The sequence below is a fragment of the Argentina silus genome (assembly GCF_951799395.1).
Source record: "Argentina silus genome assembly, chromosome: 2".
NCBI lineage: Eukaryota > Metazoa > Chordata > Actinopteri > Argentiniformes > Argentinidae > Argentina > Argentina silus.
The window spans coordinates 371892-393152 of NC_139656.1; the positions used below are offsets into that span (position 1 = coordinate 371892).

The 21261-nt window shown below is 41.8% G+C and overlaps 1 protein-coding gene and 1 long non-coding RNA gene across 2 annotated transcripts; both read left to right on the plus strand.

Annotated features, from left to right (window-relative positions):
- The first annotated feature begins 12673 nt into the window (after positions 1–12673).
- LOC310818270 (low choriolytic enzyme-like) lies at positions 12674–15625 on the plus strand. Its single transcript, XM_083689135.1, has 8 exons — positions 12674–12685; positions 12864–12929; positions 13032–13184; positions 13495–13612; positions 13830–14008; positions 14223–14304; positions 14488–14612; positions 14741–15625. Exons 1-8 carry the CDS (start codon positions 12682–12684, stop codon positions 14743–14745), a joined length of 732 nt encoding a protein of 243 aa, XP_083545261.1. The 5' UTR covers positions 12674–12681; the 3' UTR covers positions 14746–15625.
- A 2904-nt stretch (positions 15626–18529) lies between these two features.
- On the plus strand, positions 18530–20692 carry LOC310820262. Its single transcript, XR_014554809.1, has 3 exons — positions 18530–18636; positions 18762–18808; positions 19244–20692. It is a non-coding gene; the product is annotated as an uncharacterized lncRNA (long non-coding RNA).
- The last annotated feature ends 569 nt before the right edge of the window (positions 20693–21261 follow it).

The following is a 21261-nucleotide window of genomic DNA, read 5'->3' on the forward strand; positions in this document are numbered from 1 at the left end:
AGTCTGGTTGTAGATCTGTGAGCTGCTCTCGGAGACCATGGAGCTTCCGCGGTTGGAGGAGACGCTGGAGAAGGAGGCTTTTTGATCCAAGCCCCAGGACGTGGGAGGGACGAGGAGAGGAGCCAACAAACGCCTCACCAACTCCTCAGCAAAAGCGTAGATCAGCTCAGAGGGACAGAGCCCCCTTGTTACTCTCCCTCCCTGAGTGTATTTTAAGAGAACAGAGTCTGAGAGACTTCTGCCAGCTCCCGCATGGTGCACAGAGATCTTTCTGTGTTCAATCATCAGGCTCTTCAGTCGGTTGACCAGGTCACGGGACAGAGCCTGGACCTTCCCTTGGGACAGGAGCTCCTCCAGTCTGCCCAGAGGGGCAGTGAGGTCAGATGATGGGGACGAGGCCTGTTGCAGTTCTGCAGGATTGAACATGGTGTCCACAATGGCAGCCATGGTGTCCCTAGCACCAGCCAATGATGATTCCAGCACTGAATCATTCTGATCATGATCATGATCATGATCGCTCATATCAATTGTTGAGCTACGCACAATAGGGCAATTTATGACCTTTTGGAGCTCAGATGGAGATGGGGTCCCAGGGAGTGTGAAAGACATAGCTTTCAATGTCTTCTCGGACCTCAACGTTTTAGAGGAGGACGTGGAAATGGAGGAGGTGGTTCTCGGTTCACTATCTTCACAGTAAACCTTCTCTAAGTTTTCCAGCATAGTTCCCACCATGCTATATGACCCAGAGAGCTCCCTTGTCCTATTCAACAGGTCTGATTTGGATATTTCCTCCTGGACTACACCCAGGATTTGGCTAAGGCTTTTCTTGGCCTGCGTTATTTGGGTTTTGTTCTGGGGCTGCTTACGAAAAGACAGAAAATTGCTCAACTTATGCCGCAGACTGTTGTACAGCCTTTGTGCCGTGGACCAAATGTCCACACGCTAACCCCACTCTCAGAGGCCTCCGGGTCTCTAAAGCTGCCCAGCAGAAGGCCAGAGTCTGCGGGCCCAACAGTGATAGGAGACTCGCCTCTCTGGAAAAGGCCTTTTACACCATCAACAACGGTGCCAAAAATATCCGCGGCCGCAGAGTCCGTACCGGCAGCGGACGTGGTGGAGGAACCTTGTAAAAGGTCCAAATAGGAGCGGCCGACCCCTGCGGTGAGGGACTCAGAGGACTTAATGAGGACTTTCCTCACAGCGCCAGTTCCCCTCCTCTTAAACTTAATGCAGGTCAGCTCTCTAATGACCTCATTTGGAGCAAGATTCACACGCTCCGAGGACGTAGACTCGGAGGAGATGTCCTCTTGCCAGCCAATAATACCCTTGACAAACTGTGAGATCAGCAGGGATTCATTTGACCATGTCATTGGCACAGAGGAGGACTCCTCCTCCTTTGACACGTCAGGCCTAGCCAACACCACAAGCCTGCGGACCACCTCTTTAGTCTGGGTGTCCAGGAACACCTGACTGACCTGGGAGGACCCTCTGAGAGGTTCGCTACGCCCCCTACGGAACACCGCTCCCGATGACCCCTGACCTCTCATGACCCCTGTCCCCACCCCTGATAAAATAGGCTGGCTCATGCTAGCCTGCGGGGACTTTGCATTTGAATTTAAAACAGAGGCAGCATTAACTTCCACCGATGCCAGAGGCTCTTCTCCCTGAAGTGGGACCTGATCCTGAGCCATAACCCCATAACGTGCATAAAACCCTCTTACCATACCCTGTAGTCTCTTAAAGAGACTGATAGCGACGGATAAAGATTTGATCTTTTTACCAGGCCAAGCTGGGAAACCGCCTTAAAGTCAGAGGCGAACGTTTCGATGATTGCTGAGACCTCACGTTCCACAACCAGGGGGCTCAGGCTGGTCTGGCTTGGCAGACGGATTGACGGCTCAGACCTAAGGTGAAGATGTGGGCATATAGATCTCTGGGAGATCTAAGAAACACCTCGCTCACTGACTTGGTGGCCTTAGTTTTACTACAGAGTCTATCAATAGCTGCAATCAAGGGGGCAGTGGTTTCGCTTTGTTTGGTTTTGAGTTTGGTGCTGGTAAAACTCGGCTTTGCACAGACTTCGGGGGACAATCTGTAAGAGCATTCAGAACTAGCAAGCATATCCTCTGAGGGGGAGGGGCTGTTTGAGCGTGTGAAAACCCTTAGCTGGGATAGCACATCCCCCACAAAAACACCAGCCGCGAGGGATTCCTCAGACGAGCTCCTCCCGAAAGAGGACTCGGACTCCACTTTTGCCATTAAATCAAAAGAAATCAGCATTCCTCCAATGTCTTCCTTGGTGCTCTCGTCAAGGTGGGTTTGGGAGTCACATCCAGCCCTAAGCGGCTGGGAACACTCCCTCAGAGAGGGGGTCTCTACGTCCTCAGAGCTGACCTTCTGTCTGGGCTCCTTGACGGGTGATGACGTAATCACATGTGCTCCACCGGTGGCAGAGCTCATGTTGAAGAAATTTGCCAATTTACTCTGCAGGTTGCTGTAGAGCCTCAACGTGGCAGAGTAGACCTTCTGCCTCCTGCTAGAACATCCACCGGGCTGGTCGATGGAGGAATGTGAGCCTCCCTGACATGAGCCATCTTGGGCGTCGCTTTGGGATAGCAACTGTATTTTCAGTGCCACCTCCCTGAGCAAATCCCCTGCCAAGTCTTCGTCAATTAGTTCTACGCGGCGACTAACTGTTCTGCGTGATAAACTTATGTTTTCAAATTTACTTTTGTTACCATACATTCCTTCAAAAACTCTCCTTCAGAGAAAGGCTTGCTTGCCTTTGCTAGTTTGTATGCCAGTAGATATACTTACTTTGGCAAATTTTTTTGGAGTATTTGGGCTTTGGCACATGTGTACTGCCTGAATAGTACGCTTCTGTTACGAACCCCCCCCAGATACTATGTCTAGGGATATAAAAGGGGGGAGAAACATAACATACTGTATCTGTGTATGCGGCTGAGACCCGCTGGTGCGGTGGTAGTGCAACACACACAACTACTGAGTATAAAATGAAAATAGGACAGATTTATTAGAAATATATACAACAAACAACCAGACAACACGGGGGAAACATAGAGAGGGAACTAAGGGGAGGACGCCGGACGGCGCCAAATAAATGAAAACAAAAATAACCCCAAAGCTAATTTCTAGTCCTATCTGTTCTAACTACGAAAAGTCGGCTAACTAACTAACTAAATCTTGCCCGTCTACCGTAGACCCAAAATACAAGAGGTGGCGCCCGCCTGGGGAAACTAACCTAATGTATATAACAAAACCAACCTGCGTGATGGAGGTGTAAGCCCATGGGCGTCTTACCTGCCTAACTCGCCCTCCCCTGGGGCTAACTACAGGTGTGGCAGCGGACACAATGGTAGGACAGACACTAACAGAACAGTCGGATACGAGGATTACAATTGACAGATGAAAAAAAACGCTACGATGCTACCACACCCCTCTCTCTTCCTGAAGAGTGCGCGGGACTTTTAAACAGAGACGGACGATGGTCCGATACGTGGATGGAGGCCGCCAGGTGAACCCATTGGTCGAAGGGCAACAGGGGGAGTGACGGACGAAACGATGATTGACAGGGGGATGAACCAATACCTGGGAGAGAGACAGAGGGAAAAACAAACAGACAAACGAACCACACGCACACAAATGTGGGGGACGTAACACTCCCACCCATAAAGAGCAAACCTGTAGGTATTGCGATACAAAAAAAAACTTTTTTTTTTTTTCCTTTCAACAAAACAGAAATTGTACAATGAAACTAAAACAAAACTACGCGCGAGAAAGCGCGTCGGCCAAAACATTCTCAGAACCTTTCTTGTGTTTAATCGCTAAATTATAACTTTGTACCATCAATGCCCACCACATGAGGCGGTGGTTGTGGTTGTACAAACTAAAGGATTGTGGTCTGTATACACCACGATAGGGAGAATGCTAGAACCAACATAAACATCAAAACATTGTAGGGCGAGCAATAAAGCAAGAGTCTCCTGTTCAATGGTGGAGTACCGAGACTGACAGTCGTTAAATTTGCGCAAAAAGTAGCAGACGGGGTGATCAATACCATCTGCATCTTCCTGCAGCAAGACAGCACCAGCACCAACCATACTTGCATCCACCTCTAATTTAAATGGTTTACGGAAATCAGGAGCAGTTAGAACAGGAGAACTACAAAGCAGCGCTTTTAAGGCGTCAAACGCACTCTGACACTCAGCTGACCAACAAAAAGATACAGACGGGCTGAGTAAACTGGTCAGAGGTGCAGCAACACTGGAAACATTTAGACAGAAACTGCGGTAATACCCAGCCATGCCTAGAAACCTACGCAATTCACGTCGGGTGGTGGGTGGAGGAAAAGATGTTATAGCAGAGACCTTGGCAGTAAGTGTACGGACTTCACCGCGCCCCACCTGTTTACCAAGATATGTGACCGTAGCTTTCCCAAACTCACACTTGGCGAGGTTCAAGGTCAATGACCCCTTAGCCAAAGCTCAAACACAGTTCTCAAAGAACTCAGATGTTCAGACCAGGTGGCAGAGTAGACAACTAGATCATCCAGGTAAGCGGTACAATTCGAAACACCGGCCAGTACAATATGCAGGTGCATTGCGCATTCCAAATGCCATAACCGTATACTGCAGGAAACTGTCAGGGGTGACAAAAGCAGAAATCTCCGAAGCACGCAGAGTTAGTGGAACTTGCCAATAGCCTTTAAGCAAGTCTAACTTGCTGACAAATGTAGCTGAACCAATAGTATCTATGCAGTCGTCTAACCGAGGCAAAGGAAAAGAGTCTGGCACCGTGACAGCATTCACTTTCCTATAATCCGTACAAAACCTAACTGTACCATCAGGCTTAGGGATCAAAATACAGGGAGAACTCCACAGTAAATATGTCACCTCCTGTTTCATGACCGACCTTTTCAACATATTTACACGGTACGCATGCTGCTTGATTGGGGCAGCATCGCCAACATCCAAATTGTGCTCCAGGACAGTAGTGCGACTGGGGACATCACTAAATAGACAGGGAAATTCGCTTACTAAAACTAGAGTATCGGCTATTTGTTCACTATCCAAATGCTCTAAGTGAGACAGGAGAGACAACAGCATCTCGGTGTTGCACAAACGCACGCACTGCTGGGGCGCATTATGCAACGCTAAGCCATCCTCATCAAGACCATTAACAATGTTAAAATCGGCTACCAACGTGTCAGAGGCCACCGAAGAGACAGCGGGCCCGGCCATCTTATCGGTGGAGTTTACAGGGGGAACATCTCTGGCATGATAAAGCTTCAACATGTGAATATGACAGACTCGAGACGCGCGTCTCCTATCTGGGGTCTGCACAACATAGTCGGTGTCACTTAGTTTCTTCTCAACCAAATAGGGACCTGAAAATCGTGCAGAGAGTGAGGATCCGGGGATCAACAATACAACAACAATAACAGCAACAGCAACAGCAACAACAACAGCAACAACCTTTCCAAATAGTAATCTCTGCAAGCGTGCCTTGTGGCTCTGTTCTGCCAAATATTTTAAGGGTGCCTACCCCCTTTCAACACCAAATTCTTACTAAATAGAGTTATAAAGATGTCTCTTATAGCTGCCCAAATACTGCTGGGTTTTCAACATAGCCCCTAGGGGCTCTAGACCATGTATCTATCTATCTATAAATCAATCTATCTATCTATCTATCTATCTATCTATCTATCTATCTATCTATCTATACCTATCTATACCTATATATATATATATATATATATATATATTATATCATATCATTTATCCTTAAAGCGAAATGTGAACCAGAACTGGAATCCTTATGTACAGGAATACTGAAGAACGCATCAGCTAGGTCGACCACTGAGAAATATGTAGCATTACTTTGTATATGTGTATTTAGTATATGGATCCGTAACAATAGGGGTGCGCACTTGGACGGCTTCATTAACCTTTTTAAGATCCCGAACAAAGCGTCAGGTTTGTGGCTGGCCTTCCTGTTTGGCCTTTTACGGGGATGATGAGGGTACGACAAAAGGCTGTCAGGACATGCAACAATAATGCCTCTTTCCAATAATGCCTAAAAAGCTAGTGTAAATATCATCTATGGCTTCTCTCTGAACCAAACTTTTCCAACACTCATCCTGAATTTCCGAGACCTTAGCTGTACAATGAAAATTATCTTTATCCGTGAACATACAATTTCTAATTCTTAGCTCGGCTTCCGCCAACAATTTCTGTGCAATTGATCTCAGCCGAGAGACGGGCAAGTTCCATTTGTAAAAATAATTTAGTGGTGCATTACCCAACGATATATTTTGCATTTACACATCTTTCTATTCTAATTCTTCTGAACACCACAGATTTAGTCCTATCCCACACATCAAGTCTCTACCTAGTAAGTTGATTGGGCAGCAGTCAGATAATATGAATGAATGTTTACTATATTGATAACTATTTTCATCATACACCGCTAGAGGGACTGTGAATCTCTCTTTTACCCCTCTTCCCTCTGCTCCGACTATGGTGATTACCCTTCCACTGAGTTTCGGTGGGGGTTGCCAATCTTCTGTTCTTAAGACAGAGTACCCTGCTCCTGAATCTACTAAAAAATGTAACCGATCTGCCAGCCACCTTCAATGTTATTCTAGGTAATACCTCATATGCACTTCCTTTCCTAATAGCCTGTATGTCTAGTTGTGGTGTACGTGTGTGCTCGCGTATTGGTTTTATCTCACCGGGTAATGCTGTCGATAGGACCTCTACCGCCTCCTCTGACTGTCAATCGCCCTCTCGCTCCCTTCCCCTCGGATTGTTGACAGTAATCCCTTGTTTATAGCTCCGTTTCTCTTCGTTTTCCACTCGCTTGGGATAGTCTCTCTGGCAGTGGTCCTCTGCTTTACAGAGATGACACCCACCTTTGCGCGTGTAATCACCATTCCTGTCACGCTCGCCTCCAAACTTTCCTCGCCTTCGATTGCGTCTGCCTCTAGCTCCGTCGTAATGACTCAGTTGAGCCAACTGCAACCTCGTTTCCCTGTTCTCTTTAGTTTTCCCCTTTTTGGCCTTCCGGTTTTCTATCACTTTCTCGGCATGTTTAATGTATGGCCAGACCTCTCTCAGATCGGCAGGCGTCCAGGGGCGATACACCAGGACAGTATTTGGCTGACCATTCACCCCGGCTTGTGGATTAGTCACCTCCACCATGGGGAAAGAGCCCTGGCTGTCCGGGTCGCGATGGTGTTGTCTCGTTCTCGAAGATATCGGCGAGGTCGACGCTGGGTTCGGGCGAGCCATATCTGCCCGTCGTGCTGTCAGGGGTCTGTAGGGTGGATGTAGGACAGAGGAGCAGTCGAGATCCGCATCAACCTGTTCGGACAAGAATACTATAGGACACTGGTTAGAAAGCCCTGGCCTATCTGACTCAACTAGTGGTTCCTTTCCTGAATTCAACTGGCTTTACCTTCTCTAATTCGACTTGTTTTACCTTCTTAAGCTGTTCAGCCTGTTCTTGTTGTGACTGCCTCCGTTTTCCATGCCCAAAACGCCTTCCAATCTACTCGACGTGACCCTTTTTGTAACTTCTTTATTTTACCCGCAGCAGTTGGCTTTACTGGCCGCTTTCCTCATTATCAAATTAGTATAGCAACTTTTTTTAGGTATTTTTAGAAAGGTTAAGTGTTGTCAGTGAGTGAGTTCCTTACCTTTTATCCACTTGTCTCCACACCGGTCTTTACGCATTTCATACAAATTCTAATTATTAGGTATACCAAAAAATTATAATAGAAAATATATATATATATATTCATATATGTGTGCCTTCCACACGTTGAGTGTCCCTGACACCTCTTCGCGATTAATGTGTTAATGTGTTAGCCCGTCGGCTCTCAGCAACAAGTTTATCTAGATTAAAAAACTAAAACAGAAACACACACAAACAACAAACTGCAGATCTAAACCTGGTTTAGGATTGTCAACTGTTCTAGACAGCTGACCTAGCCCGCTAGGATTTTCTCAAACTGTCGACCTTGGTTCAACCAAGGAATTTACCCACAGTGACCTAACATGGTTAGGGATTTTAACTCTAACACACAACACAAATTTACAGGACTCGAACCTGAGGGGAACCCAGAACAGAATTTACAAGACTCGAACCTGAGGGGCTGTTAACCCAGAACAGAATTTACAGGACTCAAACCTGCGGGGTTGTTAACCCAGAACAGTATTTACAAGACTCGAACCTACGGGACTGTTAACCCAAAACCGCTAGCACCTAGGCCACGGGACCTAGGATTTTTAAATTCACAAATATTGTGGTCTTACCTCTTCCGAGTTCAATGTGTTTATGGACTCGCCGTGCCTGAGAACTCTGTCCCTCTCCTTTCAGGCGCCTTTCTCTCAACCTTTGTGTTCTGAACTTCTTAAAGGGAGGATTTCGGCTCCAGGAATATATCCTGACCGTATACGAGTTGACCTTCTTGGCAGAGAGGCGACAAACTCAGGGCAGGCGATCCCGGACGAGCCCCCAAATTGTGGTGGAAGTCTAGGATTTACCACTCTGTACTTTAGCTCTTCGGAGGTAAGAATCAAGAAACAAGTCCTGAGTAGCCACAATATATGAGTCCGGTATTTATTGCTTGCAAACAAGAGACAAGATCCGGGGATCCGTTCAGCGCAAGCCTAAAGAGACAATGATCAGGTTCGTCTTTTATACAGTTTAAACATCATGCCAGGTGCCTACAAGGCTATCGGCTGATGGGCTTGTGCTTACGTGAGAAAGGGCGGGAGAGAATGAACAATGGGGAGACTCCCTTAGTGATCAATCAGCGCTTTCTTACTGATTAATCGCCGTTCAACATTTCACACCTATCGGCAGGATGCGCCTGTCCCCCCATTATTGCTCTCTCTCACCACTCCCTCAGAGATCACCGCTGTTCATAGAGTAAATCATACAGTGCTTCTCAGAACAATGGCTATAGAACCTTAGAGGTGTAGCAAGAGAAAATGTAATCACAGTAGTTACACAAGTTGTATCAGTCATATGAAAGTGTATAACCTGAAAATAGTTCTATGAATGTATTTTCCATAACATTAGTGAATGGGACTTGAGCACATTAATATTTATATTACATATAGTTATAACATTAGGGTACATTAATCACAAGGTATATCTGTATGGCAGGGTTGAGGTGTGCCGGTGGCGATTCAGTTACCACCATGTTTAGGCTTTTTCCAAAATAGTTATGAAGCAAGATCATATCATGGGTCCAAATATATATCAAAATGATATATAGGCCTATTATTTATTTTCCTAATCAGGCCTAATCATTATTCAAAATCATTTAAATTCCAGTAAATTTGTGAAATAAATTGTAATTGAAAGTACTGAATAAAACACTGTAATAGGCATTTCAAAACAATATATAAAAGAAAGACAGACTCCAGTGCTTAAAATCCCAGGTGAAAAAAACCCAAACGGTCTCAGTCCTGTGCCCCACTACCTACAGCCCTCATTCCTGGGCCATCCAGGAGAGTGTGAGACAACATTTGGCATATTCTATCATTAGACACAAGTTTGTGCACCAGATTTAAAGATCCATATTTAAACACCCTTTTTTTTTTTTTTACCATACACATGCTTTCCATGCCTCAACTGTACACTTTGACCAAGACTGACCACTTCTCCCACCGAAATAGAGATTTTCACTGACTTCACCAACTCAAATAGAGATTTTATGAAGGTGACACTCATCCTCTTCATATACTGTCCATGACTGAATTAGTAGTAATTAAAGTACTGTAAGTAAGAGTACATAGTTCTGATGGATTTTCCTTTCAACTATAACTGGTTCGGAATTGAAAACATTGTATAAAATACCTGTCTGGTGATGGAGTTCTGTTGTATATCATTTTGGGGTGAAATCGTTCTATTTATACAACTAGCACTATTGTGACCTAATGTGTGCAGTTGTGCAGGTTGAAACGCTGCATACAGTTTCAACATGAATACAGTAGTACTGAGAAGACAAGTGGAGATCTAAAAAGATTAACAGTTTGTAAACATTTGTAATGTAATGTCTTAAGATAACCAATAACAATTTGTGAAAATGTTTATCTTTTTTTCCATTTCTCTATTATTTTGAAACTGCTGTGATACGTAGCCTAATCAGGGACTTCAGTTGTAAATCTTGTGCAATTCGTCAAAGGTTTGCAATGCACATGGTCCCTCACAAACAATTAAAGAAAGAAATGAAAAAAAGAAGAAAGGCTATAGGGCTTGACTTTTTATATAATCTGCTTCTGAATTTCATTTTGCAATGTGCTGTGGCAGGACCAGACCTGCTGTGGACAAGACACAGGACAGTACTGTCTCCACATGTCTTATCTGGATGAAATGCCTTAACAACCACAACTCTCAAGTTGCTGTATGAACCACAGACGAGTGACTCATATTCCATGATGTTATTCATGGTTTATCATGTTATATTTTTCTTGGTATAGGATCAGTATAATGATAACATATATATATTTTTTTTTTATCTGTGCGTGTCTTTGCAAGTCACTGTTTGAACCTCAACATTTTAAATATTTTGCAACAGTTCCCATAGTTAGGCAAAACAGGAAGAAAGACACAGAAATATGCACACATATGGCCAGCATTTCAACATCCGTCTCATCACAATGACACTTCGAAACACTAGCATTTGAATTCAGTCCAACACGTTTAGGAGAAACCGTTTGTGTGGTCTGGTGTTGTGTGATCTACTGTTGAAAGGTTTAAGCTCTTTCAGAATACAAGAATGGCTGTTGAAAGCTGTGGTTCTTATTTTACAACAACAGTGTTTCAAAAACCATCTACAATATGTTTGTATAACATTGGTCATGGGAAAATGTATCTATTGTCTCCTGTTTGGTCATATTAGAGTGAAAACAAACAAAGCACATGTTGATTTTAAGCAGTTGAAGCTAGATGGATGCTGAACCTAAAGCAATGTTGAGGTAGCATTATATAGCATATTTTTCACAAAATGAATTTGTCAGTATTTGTTTAATAACTCGTACAGTATATGACAATGCTCCTATATAATAACTAGAAATAACAAGTTATCAAAAGATTATTATTGTGATATCACTATTTACTATGTGATTTGTAATAATACAAATACTACAAATAATACATAGTAATTTCTACCACAATGGATATAATAATCTTCAGTAATAATCTTTCAGAATATGTCTCTATATTTCAAGATAAAGCAATAAAAATGAAAAGGTACATTGTCAAGCAGTCTTTATCAGCTTTTGTTTTATTATGAAGTTGCATGTACATATCAGGCTCACAGTAGTGGTAAGGACCTTTTCTTTTAATATATATAGCATTTTGTACTTTTATGATTATAGGTTCAAGTAGAATCAACCTGAACCATTCTTGTGAGAAGCACACAATTATAGACTTGTTTCAATGGTTGTCACATGCACTGACTTACAGTGGGGGAAATAATTATTTGATCCCCTGCTGATTTTGTTAGTTTGCCCGATTACAAAGAAATGAACGGTCTATAATTTTTATGGTACTTTTAGTTGAACAAATAGAGACAGAATATCAACAAAGAAGTCCAGAAAAAACACATTATATAAAGTTATAAATTAATTTGCATTTGATCGAAGGAAATAAGGTTGGAGAGGTTGGAATGGAAGAGATTGATTCTATTGACAGGTGTCTTTTATACCCATAACAAGCAGAGATTAGGAGTACTTTTCCTAAAGTGACAGGACTAATCTGTGTGCCTCATGGGCATATAACCGGTCTGTATGAGCCAGAATTCTTGCTGGTTTGTAGGGGATCAAATACTTATTTCCTTCGATCAAATGCAAATTAATTTATACTTTTTTTCTGGACTTCTTTGTTGATATTCTGTCTCTATTTGTTAAAATAAAAGTACCATACAAATTATAGACCGCTCATTTCTTTGTAATCGGGCAAACTAACAAAATCAGCAGGGGATCAAATAATTATTTCCCCCACTGTACATAATGGTCACATGCCCAAAGATTTTCCTAAGCTTGATGCCAATTCAAAATTGTTTGATGAATATTTGCAAAAGATCACAATTCAAACCACAGTTAGTCCTGAGAAAGATCTGCAAGCAAGTGTTGGGTTGAATTGGTCAGTAACCACGGCTCTTTTGCAATTGACCTATTATGGTAAGGACCACAGCATCCGTCAACATAAAGTATATAAACTACAGCTTTTTTATTTCCATAGACTGATCCCAGACACCCTGCAGCCATTCATTATGTCACCCTTCTTTGAGCTTGCCATTTTCATCACTGTTCTCTGTTTGGTTCATGGCCGTTCTATCGAGGTAGGGTTCAATGAATTGAAGGAAGAATATGTATCTTTGTTTACAATAAACATTTTTTCAAAAAGAGTTAATCTAACCTTTTGTTAACCTACTGCAGTGACCTTACTTTACTTGCAGATTATTACTTGAATCAGTTTCATCAACTGTATTTCATGTCTACTGATACTGAAACGTACGTCTGAAAAATGTGTTTTTTTCTCTCTCTCAGTTTTTGTGTGAACTGACTTTTGAAATGGAATGTAATGTTTTCCTCTGTTCTTGCCATATAGCAGGTTTCATTTGACAGGACAGCAGAGGACATGGGTAAACAGCTTTGTGTCTCAATTATGTAAACAGTAGACCTATAATATTGTACAGTGTACATTATTTGTTATTACCATTCTTTATTGTTATTGTTCACATTTAGAAAAAAAAAGTGTTATAATATATCAGTGGCAACTCATGCATAATTAATTAGTTATGTCTTATTTCAATTCAACAGACAATAGCACTGAAGAAATGGATCTCTCAGCTTCAACTCTGATTGAGTTGGCCAACGTAAATGTTGGTAAGGCAGCCTGTATACACTTAGGTCATTATTATTTATACTAATGAGAGCATGAATTAAACACACCATCGCATGACCTGTATACTTGGTGTTGTTTTCAAGGACAAGAGCTTGATGATCCAGTTGTCATGTACGGGGACATTGCTATGAATACTGGGTTCCAGAACGCTGACCCCTGCACAGCTCGGGGCTGCAAGTGGATCAAAGATTCTAATGGGAGGGTTTGTGTGCCATATGTCATCTCTTCTGATTTTTGTAAGTATGCGATTTCCCTTAGTTTCCCATTGATGCTCTGTGGCTCAATTGGTAGAGCATGGCACTAGCATGCTATGGTTGTGGGTATGATTCCCACTGGGACCATATGTACAAAAAATTTATGCACTCACTGTAATGTAAATTGCTTTGGATAAAAACGTCAGCTATATGGCATATTTTGGTAGATTGCTTCATATTCATCGGCTTGCTTTTTAACATGTTTTTACTAATTTATAGTCTTTGGAATGCTTTTGTGCTGACTTAAAACACTATCATGTATTTCTGACTTTCCTTATGCACTGTTGTGCAGCAAGACGTGAGAGAGGCGTCATTAAAGCAGGAATGCAATCCTTTGCTGCCTCGACCTGCATTCGCTTCACACCAAGAACCAGAGAGAGGGACTTTCTGGACATCAAGTCTGGATCAGGGTAAAAAGAACATTCCTCCACCACACTTGTTTGCCTATCTTTGATATTTGTGGTCATTCCCTCCTCTGTAAACCCAGGAAACATATCTATACAATGTGCTGAATACCCTTTGTATATCATATCTATTGATTATTTTATTGCTAAATGACCACCTGTAGATCTTAGATCTTTTACTAGGTGATCATGACTTTTATGTCTTGCTTGTCTATGTCTGTAGGTGTTACTCATTTGTGGGGCGCCGTGGAAATGGCCAGGTGGTGTCTCTAGCCAGAAGTGGATGTGTCTTCCAGTATGTGATCCAGCATGAGCTGCTGCACGCTCTGGGCTTTAAACACGAGCAAACACGCAGTGACCGCGACCAAAACGTCCGCATCTGCTTGCAGAATGTCAAGGAAGGTGAGTGCTTTCTACCTCCATGAACACTGGCTGTAAATTCTTATTATGAACTTATTATGAATATAGAAAATATATTCTGCATAAAATAGACTGTCTATATAATCACAGTCCATTTCAACAAAGATAAGGGAGTGATGTTAATATCAGAAAATCACAAAAAAGGTTTAATCAAAGAGAAAGTGTCTACATGAAAGTGATACATGTTTCCTCCAAGGAAAAGAAGGCAACTTCGAAAAGGTTCAAACAAACAACTTGGGGACTCCATATGACTATGGTTCTGTCATGCACTATGGCAGGTAAATTGTATAGTACAGCCGGATATCCCTTTGGTATAGCTGAAGCTTTACACCAATAACAGCTGTAATATACAAGGCAAACATTTTTCTGTCATCAGAGTAATGATGAAAAGTGAAATCATACCATCTGCCCATTTCAATTAAAAGCATAGTGGCATTCTGGCCTGTTTTGTTTGCTTTCAGGTTTGCCTTCTCTAAAAACCGAAGGCCTACCATTATTCCAATCCCTGACAAGAACGTAGTTATCGGCAGGGCAACTCAGATGAGTGCCAATGATATTCTCCGGATCAACCGTCTCTACACTTGTGGTAAGTGCTAGAAAGCTTTGTACAAAAAAATGGGTCTAGGGCTAAGAGTAAGGGCTACACCATAGGCAGCTTCATGTCCCTCAATTCTAACTAACTGTATTTGCTGTTTTGTTCTCTGTTTGAAACAGGATGACCATGTGAGTGATTTAAGAAGGCCGGGCATGGATTTGTGCAGCTTATTGCTTTTTACATTCTCAAGAAATAAAACTGTTATGCTTACAGTACAATTACTATAGATATAGTTATAAGTAACCATGGACTATGGATATAGCAAACTGCAGAATCATTGCTTATTTTGTATACTTGTATTTTGTATACAAGTGATTGTAAATGTCACCTATTTGCGGCTGATTATTATATGAATCACCCAGTCTATACAACAATGTTATGATGTAGGCACCATCCATGTATATTTATTTCAGAAGCATCTCATCTTGGCTTCAAATGTGTCCACACACTCAGTGAATTCATAATTCAAACCCACTCAAATGTCAAAATATGTTGAAAACAACATACTTTATTTTGACTTCATAAACTTCAATAACAGTTGGAACAGTCTTTGTGGGAATTTCCACATCATTGGCAATATCTCAACCTAGGAATCAGTCAGCCATCTAGTGGGCACGCTGCCAAACCTAGTGGCCACTACTGTTGTAGTTCTCACTTGTAGTTCTGCCCAAAAAGACAAATCCCAATGTAATTCCATTGGCAAATGAGTCAGTATTGTTCCTGGCCAAAATTAGGTAGCTTCCAACATGACGTTCATGTTCTAGAATTACTTTCAAATATACAAATTCATACATTGGCCATCGTACATTTGTTTATAGGCCAGATCGGATGGTAGTGTCTATGCCAGCCAGTGAGCTGAGTTGTCCAACTATAATAGAACATTAAACATTAATAACCCTTACACCATTTGACTCCATCTCCTTTTCAAAAAATGTAACCAAGAATGAGATTTGTTTCTTGGAAGTGTGGTTTCATGGACCAGCCAATCGGGATTTCACAATTCACTGCCAATCACACTCTGTTAAAAAAAATAAAAATAATGTTTGAGTGAGTAAAGCTGTCATTTTTGTTGATGATGAACAAGACAAAGCCTGTAGAAGAACACATCTGTTCTTACATACAGTCTTGGATAATTGGATAATTTGTTGCCCAAATATTTTATCACATGGCCGATCCATCACTAAATAGAGGATTGGATTCTGTTATTATGAAAATGTAAAATTGGCGTCAATAATCAAAAAGCAATTGAGGTGAATGTGCCCTCATTTTAACATACAGTATGCAACTATAACTATACACGTGTACTGAAAGTAGGATTGCACATCGCTTTGTCCATAGATCACATAAAGGGTCAACTGACAGCCCTACAAAATATTTATACTTTATTATTATAAGGAAATAGTGCTCCTATAATGCAAACTGCTGACTGCCTTGTTGATGTAATGACTCATGAATGTTAAAACTGCATGTCTCTGGTTGCCATGTCTAAGTTCAAGTTCACCATGGGTCTTCTGGCCCAGCTGCTGGTGTTTGCATCTTGGGCAGAAGAGGTAAGAGAGCTGTAATGGGTTAAAAATCACTGAACTTTATTTTACCAGTTAAAAGGATAGTTCACCGAAATTACAAGGTCACATACAGTATTTAGTTCCTTACCCTGAAAGGTGTAAACAAACAAACATGCTAATTTATGGTACATTGACTTCCAATGGTTTTGGTTAAAAATTAGTTAGTGATTACTGACACTGCCAAGATCAAAATAACTAAATTGTGGATTGAAGTCTGTCCTTGTCCATAGACTCCTTTCAGGGTAAGGAACCAAATATTGTAAGTAATATGAGTGAACTATGCCTTAAAAATATCCTACATTACTCTATATTAGTCCAATTGTGGTTCTTTGTGATTTCCATCATTGCATATTTGTTACTATGACACACTCTCTTTCCAACCCCAATGTAGGCAGGTACGTCCACATGCACTTTAGAGCAGAAATTCATGTAGCCAAATAACTCTCCCTCTCCAGAGACTGCTGTGGTGGAGGACACATCAACGGCCTCATTTATAACCGTTACGTATGCACTAAATAGACCCCAAAACATGCGTGCTCCAGTTTTCACGCAAAAGTCGGCATTTATAAAACTTGAACTTGACGTGAGAATATGCTTACCTTCACGAAAACTTCTGACCATGCGTACGCCCACTCTAGAGGCAAATAGTATGTTTGAAAGGATCACTTTTGAACAGTTTTCGACCAGCAGTGATAAGTGCAGATCAGCACCCTTGAATACCTGTTGCATGATGGGGGTAAAATCTGTCAGACTTGCTGTGGATTCATGCAGTTACTCCTCACACACTGCATGAAGTAGTAAGTGCCTTGATTGCTGAAGGTACTTTTCATGGCCAATAATGAATGTTTTTTTGACAGGAAAAGCATATGCCGCGATGTGTATACTGTGGTAGGATGTACACTCATTGAACACTTTATTCGGAACACCTTTACACCTTCTTATGGCGGAGGTGGTGTAATGGTGTGGGGAATGTTTTCTTGGCCAATCAATCATGCTTGAATGCCACAGCCTATTTGAGTATTGTTGCTGACCATGTGCATCTCTTCATGGCCACCATTTACCCATCTTCTAATGGCTACTTCCAGCATTATAATGCACCATGTCACAAAGCAAAAGTCTCAAACTGGTTTCATGAACATGACAATGCGTTCAATGTTCTTCAGTGGCCTTCCCAGTCACCGGATCTAAATCCAATAAAACACCTTTTGGATGTGGTAGAACAGGAGATTCACAGCTTGAAAGTGCATATGAAAAATCTGCAGGAATTTTGTGATGCAATCATGCCATTATGGACCAGAATCTCAAAGGAATGTTTCCAACATCTTGTGGAATCAATGCCACGAAGAATTGAGGCTGTTTTGAGAGCAAAGGGAGGCCCTACCCAGTATTAGTATAGTGTTCCTAATAAAGTGTTCTGTGAGTGTATATCATGATGCTATTTGAGAGATCTATTGATTGCACATCCACTCACCGGCCACTTTATTAGGTACACCTTGCTAGTACTGGGTTGGACCCCCTTTTGTAGCCCATCTGCTTCATGGTTCGACGTGTTGTGCATTCAGAGATGGTCTTCTGCATACATTGGTTGTAACGAGTGGTTATTTGAGTTACTGTTGCCTTTCTATCATCTCGAACCAGTCTGGCCATTCTCCTCTGACCTCTGGCATCAACAAGGCATTTTCGCCCAGAGAACTACTGCTCACTGGATATTTTCTCTTTTTCTGACCATTCTCTCTAAACCCTAGAGATGGTTGTGCGTGAAAATCCCAGTAGATCAGCAGTTTCTGAAATACTCAGACCAGTCCACCTGGCACCAACAATCATGCCACGTTCAAAGTCACTTAAATCACCTTTCTTCCCCATTTTGATGCTCATTTTGAACTTCAGCAGGTCGTCTTGACCATGTCTACATGCCTAAATGCATTGAGTTGCTGCCATGTGATTGGCTGATTAGATATTTGCGTTACCGAGCAGTTGAATAGGTGTACCTAATAAAGTGGCCCGTGAGTGTATATGTTCAGTGGAGTGTTATGTGGTGATTATTCAAAGATTATTCAAAGAGGCATTTAATTGAGGATTTCAATAACTGTCATGTTGTCACCGCCATGTTTTCAAGCTTTGCAGTCAGAATTGCACTTGAGATTGCACAGATACACTGCCCCTGCCTTTCTCGCTTAGCCTATAGGTATAGTATAAAGTTTTCAAAGATTTTCGATATGACCTAAACATGTGGCAATATGGGTGTCATAGGTGTTCTATGTCTCTGTGTAAAATGAATATCTTCTGGTGACTTGAGATTAATACTATTCATTGTTCCAGCCCCCGACTTTCACGAGCCTGAACTGATGGGCGACATTGCTGTGGATCCTTGCACCTCCTGTGGCTGTATGTAGGGAATCAGTACAATGGTGGGAAAGTCTACATGCTCTACGCCATTGTCAACCACCTTTGTAAGTATACATTTACTGGGTATCTGTGGCACTAATTCTAATCAAAGATTAAATATATAATTTGAGATGGTAAAGTCAATAACTGACTTGACTCCTTCGCCTCCTCTACCTGCATCTGTTTCAAGGCCCACAAGTCTGAGAGAAACTACTTTAGCATCCAGTCTAAGAACAGGTATGTGGTGTCACACTTCTGATCAATCAACATCACAATTCATGCAGTTTGGTCTGCCTTAAAGCACATCATCATTCTGAGGTTGATTTGCTGTATATAGAATTCCATAAAAAACAATATATAAAACATAAAAGCATTGCCTAGGTAAATATTTGAAGCCATAGTTCCTACCTTGTCTTGCATCTCAGTTCATGCCAAATATCTGTGTTCCACGAGCAGATCCACTCCGACCGTGACAACCACATCCAACACATGTTTTACTCAAATATGACACAACCATCCATGCATGGATCACCGCTTTTATGAATCTATCTTTCTAGCATCCACCATTACATTATCACAACCCACCTATCCAACTCTCGAACAGACATTAGACAAACATATCAGCAAATAATTAATAAATATAACTGATTGCCTTTAACTCTGTGATTATAGGTACGCCTTCTCCAAGATCAACCAGCCCACCGTGCTGCCCATCCCCAACAACAATGGCTCAACAGGCTGCTCAACGTGTGCTGTAACTCGCCCACTGCCACATTTAAAACTTCAAGCACCATACTCTGTACTTCATACTATCATACTATATCCTGTCTGCCACCTTATACATCAATTGGGTGATTTTCAAAGAAACTTAAAAGCTGACGTACGTGCACATTTTCCTGCGCCCACGCTGCGCTTATGTATTGAGAAGCTATTTTCAAAGAACTTTCTATGCTGCACTTGTGTGCGGAGGTTAGTGAAAAAAGAGGCGGACATGCCTAATTTAAATAACTTTACCTTACACATATCATTTTAGAATGGACTGTGACTTGGAAAAGAGGAAATCGAGGTCAGATTGAGTTCAAATCAAGGGGTCACTCAAAACCCACATGAATAATGTGTAAGAGCCACCAATAATATGTTTGTTATTTTCATTTAAGATCATATATGGTTTGGACTATTTATAATAACTGGCTTTTGTGCTGACGTCTTGAATAGTAGATTGACGAACAAAAATGTTTTGCTGAGCCTGTAAGTTGGCTGCTAACCTTGCAGCAGTAGGGGCCCTTTCTTCAGATGAGGAGTTACTAACATAGTTAGCATGCTTGGAGGCAAAGTGTCTGCGAATGTTGTATTCCTTGTATACGGCAACGCTTTCTTGACAAATGAGACATATGGCCTTTGATCGTATTTCAATGAAAAAATATTTTGCAGTCCAATCCATGTTGAAACCCTGACACTCGCTGTCAATCTTACGCTTTTTTTGTCCGCTCATTTTGTTATGGAGGGTGATTCTGTTGTAGGTGAAGACGGGTAAAGGGAAGAAGAAGAAAGGCACCCGGTGTAGGATGCGCCATCTGGTGGTATCAATTAAGTATGACAGTCAACAATGAAACACAGGAGGGATGGTTCAGACTCATCACTGTTGCACTCAGTAGATGATGAAGGTTCATCTTAAAAACAAAACAACATAATTAAGCCTACAATCAACTAAAGGGTATACAAATAGTCCAAACCATATATGATCTTAAATGAAAATAACAACACACAATAATAACAACAACAACAACAACAAATACACACAGCACACAATAACAACAACAAAGCTACACACAGCACACAATACCAACAACACAGCTACACACAACAACAACAAAGCTACACACAAGCAACACCAACAACAAAACTACACACAGCACACAAATATCAACAACAAAAATACACACAGCACACAATAACAACAACAAAGCTACACGCAGCACACAAAACAGTAGTGAAAACAGATGCACCCCAACACAGATAATGTCCACTGGTTTTGTTATAGACACACTCAACAGTTCTGTCAGAGCAACATCCAGCACATACAGCACAGTCGGGGAGGCTGGTGGAGGTAGAAATCGGAGGATGGGCTCATTGTAATGTGTGTTTGATACCATTCCTCATTTCATTCCATGCATTACAATGAGCCTGTCCTCCAATTTCTACCTCCACCAGCCTTCCCTAAGTCCCAGTCCCCTTAATGAGAGATCCCTTCATTACAGAGAGACATTAAACATACTTATCAGTCAGATTCCTCAGGAAGTTGATCAGGATGGGGTAGACCTCTTCTTCGGCACTCTGATGTACCTTCTCCTCCAGGAGCTCAATCACTGCAGCTCGGTTCTCAAACCTGTCTGGAGACTGAGGCCCAGGTGGAGGGGAGGGAGCTGCTGGCAAATACAAGGAGAAATATATACAGTTGTATCTAAAGACTACACATCTATGATTTACAGTATATGTTTCAAATAGAAAATAACAGTTTTGTCAAAATACAATATATATGGCCTCTATATGATAGAATATATCTTGTATAAATACTGACCAAATTGGTATGCACCATTGCTAATAAACGTCTTCCATCCAACTGCACATCATCTGAATTAATAATTGCGTGGATTGTAAACTGTCTGAATAGAACAACACAATCTCCCCAC

Excerpts from the sequence above, each read along its gene's own strand:
- LOC310818270 (XM_083689135.1), top strand. Across the intron at positions 12,930-13,031 it reads GTTGGCCAACGTAAATGTTG|GACAAGAGCTTGATGATCCA; the intron begins GTAAGGCAGCCT and ends GTTGTTTTCAAG. Across the intron at positions 13,613-13,829 it reads GACATCAAGTCTGGATCAGG|GTGTTACTCATTTGTGGGGC; the intron begins GTAAAAAGAACA and ends CTATGTCTGTAG.